Source organism: Cloeon dipterum, chromosome 4, assembly GCF_949628265.1.
Source record: "Cloeon dipterum chromosome 4, ieCloDipt1.1, whole genome shotgun sequence".
In the NCBI taxonomy this organism is placed as follows: domain Eukaryota; kingdom Metazoa; phylum Arthropoda; class Insecta; order Ephemeroptera; family Baetidae; genus Cloeon; species Cloeon dipterum.
In genome coordinates, this window is record NC_088789.1 from 19,801,662 (window position 1) to 19,810,217 (window position 8,556).

General features: G+C 38.0%; 2 protein-coding genes across 3 annotated transcripts; both read right to left on the reverse strand.

The window, feature by feature from the left end:
* Positions 1-482: 482 nt before the first annotated feature.
* Positions 483-3,007, reverse strand: LOC135943915 (probable serine/threonine-protein kinase kinX). Its single transcript, XM_065490585.1, has 3 exons — positions 2,839-3,007; positions 1,808-1,978; positions 483-953 (listed from the first exon to the last, which is right to left on the reverse strand). The coding sequence occupies exons 2-3, from the start codon at positions 1,946-1,948 to the stop codon at positions 729-731; spliced, it is 366 nt and encodes a 121-aa protein (XP_065346657.1). The 5' UTR covers positions 1,949-1,978; positions 2,839-3,007; the 3' UTR covers positions 483-728.
* Positions 3,008-4,395: 1,388 nt separating this feature from the next.
* On the reverse strand, positions 4,396-8,192 carry LOC135943418 (transcriptional repressor CTCF-like). Of its 2 annotated transcripts, none has more exons than XM_065489941.1 (6): positions 8,062-8,192; positions 7,530-7,668; positions 6,750-7,170; positions 6,297-6,430; positions 6,060-6,245; positions 4,396-5,484 (listed from the first exon to the last, which is right to left on the reverse strand). In XM_065489941.1, exons 2-6 carry the CDS (start codon positions 7,652-7,654, stop codon positions 4,875-4,877), a joined length of 1,476 nt encoding a protein of 491 aa, XP_065346013.1. In that variant the 5' UTR covers positions 7,655-7,668; positions 8,062-8,192; the 3' UTR covers positions 4,396-4,874. The 2 variants fall into 2 exon arrangements, with proteins under 2 accessions (XP_065346013.1, XP_065346014.1); XM_065489942.1 differs by lacking the exon at positions 8,062-8,192 and adding an exon at positions 7,938-8,050.
* Positions 8,193-8,556: the final 364 nt, after the last annotated feature.

Below are 8,556 nucleotides of genomic sequence, written 5' to 3' on the forward strand. Positions count from 1 at the left end.
GAACTGAAAAATTGGAGACTTGTCTTTATCAAGAAAAAATAAGTTATGGTTTCTACTAAATTATGAGTTATTAAAAGCTAAAAAAGTGGCTTAAACTTTGGTTAGTAAAATTATAAAAATAGGTATAGTCGTTCAAACAAATTTTCAAATTATAAATCAGATATGATAAGGAAAGGCCATTGACACAAGGTTGAGCATTGATCTGAAATATTTGGGGACAAACAAAACAGCTACAAATTACCCCTAATAATAGAGCATTAAAGTTTTGAATCGTTTCAAATGTTTTTGATTGTGTTAAAAGATATATCAAATTTATAAATAGCCTGTAACGAAATGAAAACGTTCTCCAGTTTTTCTTATTTTGTGGAAAATGGGATTTCTCTTCTTAATCACTCCGAAAACTGCGGCGATTACTTAAAATTTTAACTATAGTAAATTTTACCCTTTTGAAAAACTCTGCCCAAATCAAGCAAAAGCCTCGCTTTGTTAGTAAAACGTATATGATTTATTTGCGCTAAAGCGTAAGTTACACTCAATTTAACGATTAATCATAGAAAAAACGTACATCCCCTCGAAATTACCGCGAAAAAAACGAAACTTTACACATTTTCGTAGAAATACGTGTCTAAAGGACCAAATGCAGAGTAAATTATTAGTCTAAATTAAAAATCACACTCGCGCGCATCACTTGTGAAAACGTGAGATGAGAGTCGCCGCCGACAGGGCAGTCACAGCGGCGGCCTCGGTTGTTGCTGTTGCTGCTGCTGCTGCTGCGTGTCTGATTGCGAGTCCGTGCTCTGCTGCTCTTTTTTCCGCTCGTTCGCCTCCTTCTGCAGCTTGAGGAACTCGGAGAAGTGCGTCTTCAGGTCGACTTCGGACCTTGAGTTGGTGGAACTGTGCGCCTCGTACCTCGCCAGGCAGCCGCCGTCGTCCAGGTTTTCCTCATCAACTTCCTAAAAGTGACAGACACCAGTAGAAGTTGCATTATAAATTGTAAATTTCATCAATCCTCTTTGATGCTTCGCACGTTGCATATATTTAATTTTTACAGGCTGAATCACGAGAAAGAGCAATCTGTTGGTGATTTTCATATGTTTGGTGTTGAATTTTACTTTGAGCCCGACTCTTTTTACCAAGGTTTGTGATAGAAAATGACATCTTAAAACTTTCGTTGATCAATTTAAATCATTTTAGTGGTACTTTTGGATTCTAGAGGGTCTTTTATCAACTTGAGAAACATCGGCTCAGTGTGCTGTGTAAAATTACTTTGTAGTGGATCGTTTTAACATTATTTCGTTAGTACTGTTTGCCCTTTCTTGCATTGAAATCTTTTTATTGAATGCATTTTATTGTATTTGACATTTGACTAGAGCAAGAATAAAAATATTATTTTTTTAATCGTGGCAATAATGATTAATTTTTAAAAATAAAAAGGACACAAAAGAAATTAAGATAAAATTTTTACTCTGATGTGATTGGATAAGAATTAAGACTAAAACTGTGTAAATACTTCAAAATTCAAATTAAAATTTAAAAAAAGGTTATTCTAAAACTGTCACTATTTGCAAATGAAGTTTTTTTGTAAATTTTAAAGGTGCACGTGAGCAATTTTGTTCAAAGCTTCCTCTTGTCTCACAGTCAGAAATCCTCCATTTAACCCTTTTACTTTTTGAAAATTAATCGTAGGAATTTTTCTATCATAAATATTGTGATAAAAATAATTATACCAAAAGGTTATCCAAGTGTTTATCAAAAATAAACCAGCATATCCGAAAAGATCAAAGTTCTGGCATTTATAGTATAGTACCTGTATTTCTTGGAAGGTGACTGGTTGGGTCCTGTAGCGCGCCGAGGTGTTGCCCTTGCGGCCTTTGTTTTTGCGGACGGGGCGCCGATATTGCTGCGCCGCGTGCAATCTGGAAAGCGGCTCTGGGTACACGGTGTCCATCGCCTACACGCTCGAGATGCTGCTTCTCGCCTTGAAACAAAAACAACAAAAATAGTGTCGTGTGAACGACTCTTCTCGTGAACTAAGCGGGAAAGTCTGAGAAGCGCGTGTTTGTTTTACTTCCTCTCGCGCTCAGCATCACAGAGTTGGAATGGTAAAAGGGCTTTAGTACGCAGTAGCCTTATTAATTCATCCTCAGCCGCCGACGTTTAAGGTTAAATGCCGAGCAAAAATAATATAAGCGCTGAACTTCAGACTGTTATTTGTTTAGAAAAAAATCGTAAAAGGTATTTTTAGGGAGGAAAATAAATGGTCTGCAGCAATTCCAAGAACACTACGATGATTTTTGCCTGTTGGATGTTGCGCGAAAAATTAGCAGGACTTGAAATGTATCAGAACACAGCAGCCTTAGGACGCCCAGTTTATTTTTTCGAATATTACTGAGTGATACAATATATATATTTTAAAAATCAGATATTATTTTAAAATTTCACTGTTTGAAATTTTCCCATTTATGAAAGTTTAACTTTTGTTTTGACAAATTTAGTTTGGATTTCTGCAAAAATGAGTAATTTTACCCCAAATTTGATCGGTTTTTGTTTAATATTTTAATAGTATAGTCACCATTTTAGAGTCATCCGAGGAGAAAGACTGTCCGTTTGTCGACGAAAGAACTCGAGAAATATCCCTATCTGTTTGAAATTGAAGGCTGGATTTTAAATTTTAGCCCGACGTTGAAACAATAAAGGCCGTTTGTTTTCTTTCGGGGCTTTTTGATTATTTTCCCAAGCTGCTGTGTCGTCCGCGGGGACAATTTACTTCCTTCGTCTGCTGGACAGCCGCCAGACGGAGGGAGTCGCTGCAGACGCCATTTTCCGCGCAACCCTCACCTGCTTTGCGCGGAGGGAGCCGCGCGTTCTGCCTCCTGAGTTCTTTCCGAGGTCGTCCTTTGGTGCACGGGGTCTGCGGGGCGCAAAGTTCACCGCTCTCGGGGGGCAGCTTTGCCGTTTTCCGCGCTCACTCACTCACTCACTCGGCAGACAAGAGTCGCATACACACACACACACGCAGGCACCACTCACAAGTCTATTTTCAGCCTCGCCGCCTTAATTATTTCCCCTCTTTTGGTATTCTCGAAAGCGTATTAAATTAAATCAGACCGCTCTCTCACTTCACTCACTCTAGTTCCTTCCTGCACGTCAGCACTATCGTAGCTGCCTACTTCTTTCATCCCTCCCAGCAGGCAGTTTCTTCAATAGTTGATGACAATATTATGTGCACGGATTAATCCCGAGAAATCATCAAATTTGTTCGCTTAATAATTGTGACTTCTAAGAAATAAATTTTTTTCTCTCTTTGCACAGAAAGTTATGACAAATTTATTCAGAGCCAACTTTTCATGATGTTCCAAAAGATCCTGAATATTTAGGCACCCCTGCAAATGGTTGACCAGAAATGGAAGTCTACTTTTTCACAAACAGACATGTGTTCGTTCACCGTCACGCCCGCTATACCTTTCACTTTATAATTTGTTAAAAAAACCACAACTATGCTGAACGGCTGTTCTTTTGTATCAACTGTGATCACCAATGACTTTTAATTATTTCTTAAAACCGATGAAAATAATGTATTTGAAGCCACCAGTATGAAATTGTGAACACCAATTTTTGGAGTTTACCGAATTTTCCGGAATTTTGTGGTAAATATAACTCATTTAAGTCAATTAAATGACTTATTTTGTGCTATATATCTCAAAGTGCAATATTTTGTTTTTTTGTAAAATCAGTGTGACAGTAAAAAATTCTTATATTGGTTGTCTGAAACATAATTGATATTTATAATCTACTATATATGCAAATGAATAATACATGTTTCAGAAAAATGCACAAAAATCTCGGAAAAAACCCGCAAAAATAGTTTTCTTATTAAACTAAAAAAAACGAAATCATGATAAATATTACGAAGCGCGAAAGGGAAAGATATGCCTTTGTCCTTGAATTTTGGCCAATTTAGATCGTCCTTCGACGATTTGGAAGCTCTGAAAAAATAGTCGACGCTGCGCTTCTCATTGCCAACTCTCGTAAATAAGTAGGTAATGGAGTAAACTATTCTATTTAGCGAAGTTTTTACTATAGCAGTTGATAAAATGTATAACTTGATAGTGAATAGTTTGACAAACTTTTTCCCGCTACTCCCTGTCAAGTGGGGCGCATGCGTATTCCTGCCAAAAATTAAAATAAGCATGTTTCTTTTCAACCAAGTTAAAAATGTGGAATTTAATACAATCCACAACAAGCGTTAATCAAATTTCAATTCAAACATTAGATAAAAATAAAATTTGATATACAAAAAAGGTCACAACTCAATATTTCAAAAAATAGACTAAAAATAGAATAAAATATGAGGCACTTATGACTGTGGGCAGGTAACTGTAAAAGAGAAATCAATTCCATTGGACGTCATTTATTTAATTAATTTTTACAACATAATAATATTCATGACAATTATCAGTATGCCAATCAGCATCATTCTCTAACCGATGTGAGGAGCAATATTGTGCTAGCATGTTTCGTGGAATTGAAATCACAAATTTACATAACCAAGACAATAAATATTCAAATTATTTGCAACGTGTATTGGCTGTTACACAAGTGTATCAAAATATTGCAGGAGTTTATATAAATGCGCTTCTGGTAGATGATTATTTCCTTCCTCTTAACAAATAGCTATGGTAGAATGGTGGTAAATGGTAGAGAACAATTAATACTTTTTTTCTTTAATTTTGCTCATGGGTCAAACATTTTATGACACTCGTGCAAACGGCAGATATTGTGGAACAAAGCATATCCTTTTCTTTATACGATCCAAGAGTGATTAAATGGCACATACGACTACTAGCATACTAACACTTTATAGATAGGAAACTTTAACACTTTACTTTACTCCTTGCTATTCGTGCAGAGTTCCTTGTGGGAACAGGAGCTACTGGAGGTTCTTTCCTGGCTTTTTTCGCTTGAGAAAAACCTTTTTTCTGCTCGACTTTACCTGTTTCTGCTGTGGAAACCGACTCTTTGGCAGCAGTAGCAGCAGTCTTGCTGTCAGTTGACGCACTTTTCGCCTTTCCGTACGTTATTGTCTTTGCAGTCTTCTTGACCAGAGGTTCCGACTCACCACTTTCCTCACGAAGCTCAGTTGCTTTTTCAGCTTTGTCAGCCGGTTCATCCTCAGAATCGGAAGTAGGCGGAGTGGACGCTGGCGACAGTTCCGAGTCGCTCAGGTTGGAGAAGAGGGGCTGCACCACCGAGTCCCTGCTCCGCCTCTTGCCCATGGAGGCCGACCTGACTTTGGCCATGTACTTGTCCACCGGCTGGATCACTCTGCGGATGTCGAAGTCCTGGTCCACCCGCGACACCGTCTGCAGCCGCTGCTCTTCGCTCGTTACGTACAGGTCGTCTGGTCGGTGATACATGTTGTGGTTTTCGTACGCTTTCTTGTTGTAGAACAGGGCATCGCATGTCGTGCACTTCATTAGCTCCCTGTTGATAAATGGAATTATTTATTGGAAAGGAGAATTAATTGCTTGAGAATTAATGGTTTGGCAAAAGTTGACATAAAAAACAGCTTCTAATTTCAAATGAAAATTAGAGGTCTCAGTCGCAAGATTGAAGGCGGCGGCTGGCCATTTTCACCAGTGGCTGGCGCGGCTGACAATATGTTTAACGTGAATTTTGATAGTGCTTAGCAGCCCGAAGGACCGGAAGACATTTATTTCTCCTGCACTTTTTTAATTTTTGACCCTTTTTACCGGCGGTATAGCCAGATTCACAGCGGCTGGCTGAGACCTCTAATGAAAATTTAAAAAATTTCAAATATTCGGATTTTTTGGTACAGCAGTTATTTTTGGTAATTTTCTTCTAATTCCTTGAAAGATGTTGATGCAACATTTAAACTTTTGAAGGTATGCGGGGTGTTCTTAGAGTTGTGAGAAAAGCTTTGCCTAAACACCCTCTTTTAAGACTTAAATTTGATTTTTTTTTTCATCTGACTTATCTACGAATTGAACAAACAAAACCAGACTTCTAGCATTTAAAAAATAAATGAAATTTCTCACGTGGGCATGGCATCCCGCTCTTCAGCTGTGTGTTGTCTTTCAAGGTGCTTTTGTAGATTGAACTTGACTATGTACTCAAAGCCGCAAAGGTGGCAGTAGTACACGCTTTGCGCCTCCCGAGCGTTGTTAACCTTAATCTTCTTACTAGGAGGTGGAGTGACGATAGGTTTGAAAAACGCCACAATCCTAAAATTTCAGATTAGTGTATTTTAATTTAAATTGAAATTCAACACTTGCCTTTTGTGGTTAGACTTAATATGGTAAGCATGTCCCTCGGGCGTTTTAAAAATCACGTCGCAGTAAGAGCATGGAAAATCACCCTTTTCCTCTGCGCCAGGGTGCTCCTTTTCTAGATGGGTTTCTTGATTGTACTGAAAAGCAGAAAAAAAAGAAAAATTTGCGTTTGTAAATAATAAAATAGGCTGGGATTTTAATAAAAAAAGTCGGCTAAGTCGGTTTTTACTCATCTTAAAGGCCAATTTTCTGACAAAAATCTCACGTTTTGAGTGATTACTTTTTTGTCAAATTTAGGTGATTTGCATGATGAACTTCAAAGCTTTTTGAGATTTAAAGTGTGGCTGAAAAGTTTAAACAGAGCAGAGCTCGCTCTCATTTGGTGCCTAAATTAAATGACCTTTGACTGTCTCAAATTCTCAACGCTTACAAAAACCTTTTTATCTCTTTATTTACCTTTAGAGGGAACTGCATTCCGCAGAAGGGGCAGTAATACTTGAGGCTGGAATTGGGGTGCTTGCGGAACTTGTGCTGGATCGCTTGGGTTATGGTTTCAAAGGGCATGGCGCAAACGTCGCACTCGATGGCCAACGGTTGTTTCTTCTCCTCGGCCGGCTCCTTTGCGGCCTCGACGACCACTGGCGGCTGCTCCTTTATGATTACTTTTGGCTCCGGAGCCAGGTTCACGTTTTTCAGTTTGGTTCCGTACACTGTGCACGACTTGATGGGAGGAGTGACTTTGTTGACTGCAGGCTTTATAGGGGCAGCAGCAGCAGCAGGCTTAGGAGGTGCAGCTGGCTGTGCTGCGTCAGTTTTCAAGACGAAGCGCCTGTTCATTGGTTGCCCTCGATAATCGATCACTTTGTTGGCGTGTTTCCTAAAATTGCATTAATTTATTATATCCATGTATGTATTGAATATATTTAATTGACAGTAAATTTCAGGAACTTAAAATGTTTTTTTAGTTGAAAAATATTTTACGACATTTTTTTTATTAAATATATCAGTTTGTTTTGGATTTTTTTGGCAAAATTTACACAAATTTCTCTCTTCGTAAGGCATTTTTTTCTGTTATAAAACAGTCAATTTTGTAATTTTGATGAAAAGTTCATTGTTTTAAGAATGCGTTGATTAGATGAAGACTGTTTTTTTTTGGAAATCTCTGTGGCAAAGTTATTTATTTAACCACCAAAAATTGATTATTTTGAACTGGACATTTTTTACAATTTTGCACACCTGAAATGATCTTGAAGTTCCTCCTTGGATGGAAGAACTGAGCTGCAGAGCACACATACATGCCTGCTTTCGTTCGAATCATCAGAATTTTTCGATTTGGTCGCACTTTCAGCATTAGACTCCATTTTCACCAGTTTTCCTGCAAATATAAAACACATTTTCCGATTTGTAAACCCAGAAAGTATGCAACCTGAAAACATCTGTGTCGATCGGGTTGCATAAGTTTTGTATAAACAATGGGCATAAACAACGTGTTTCACCTCCCAGAATGTCAAATTTGAGGACAAAAACATTTGTGTTAACCTAAAAAATCACTCGAAGAAAGCTCTGGATTCGTTATATGACCGGGAAACACATAAAGAACAGGGAAAATCGACCAAAATGCAGCAAGGAAGCGAGCAACTCAACATGACCGGTTCCCCATGGGGTGGTTTTTTAGTGTTTGCAGACGTTGACCAAACGTAAATTTTTCACAACAAATGGACGGGACCATAAAGGTTGCGTGGAATTATCTGGAAAGGTGAGTACTCACACGGAAGGCAAAAAATCCATAAATTCGTGAGGTCTCTTTACCTCGACGCCATTTCAATCCCGATTTGTTTCGCGCCATCTACTGGCAAGGGAGAGAAAATATTCAACCCTTCCCCCCACCAGCGCTACAGCCGAGTCAAGTCCTAGACGTGCACTCTCTTATTGAAAGCATGGTTAATAATGTTAATAATAACGAGAGGGCAATGCAACTTTTCCATTTGATTTCGTTACTTGTGTGACGTTTTTATCCATGTTTAATTTTGACGGTAGAATTTTTCCTTAGCTTTCAAATGAAAGCCATTAATTCAAATCTTTTAATCTAAAAATCGTCTTACACTGTCATTCTCGGCTAAAAAGTATTATATTAACCGAATATTTAAGTTCCTTTTAACTGATATTAGAAGCCGTATACTCAAGAATATTGAGTTCTGATTAAGATTTTTTTTTCTAAAATGGTTAAATTTTTTTGAACGCATAAAGTTGCAAAAAAATTCCA

What these genes read in the sequence shown, in the direction of transcription:
- LOC135943915 (XM_065490585.1), bottom strand. Translation starts at nt 1,948, where the DNA reads ATGGACACCGTGTACCCAGAGCCGCTTTCCAGATTGCACGCGGCGCAG. An exon ending in TCACCTTCCAAGAAATACAG is followed by an intron (nt 954 to 1,807) that starts GTACTATACTAT and finishes TGTCACTTTTAG; the next exon opens with GAAGTTGATGAGGAAAACCT.
- LOC135943418 (XM_065489941.1), bottom strand. Translation starts at nt 7,654, where the DNA reads ATGGAGTCTAATGCTGAAAGTGCGACCAAATCGAAAAATTCTGATGAT. An exon ending in GAACTTCAAGATCATTTCAG is followed by an intron (nt 7,171 to 7,529) that starts GTGTGCAAAATT and finishes ATGCAATTTTAG; the next exon opens with GAAACACGCCAACAAAGTGA. An exon ending in ATTAAGTCTAACCACAAAAG is followed by an intron (nt 6,246 to 6,296) that starts GCAAGTGTTGAA and finishes CTGAAATTTTAG; the next exon opens with GATTGTGGCGTTTTTCAAAC.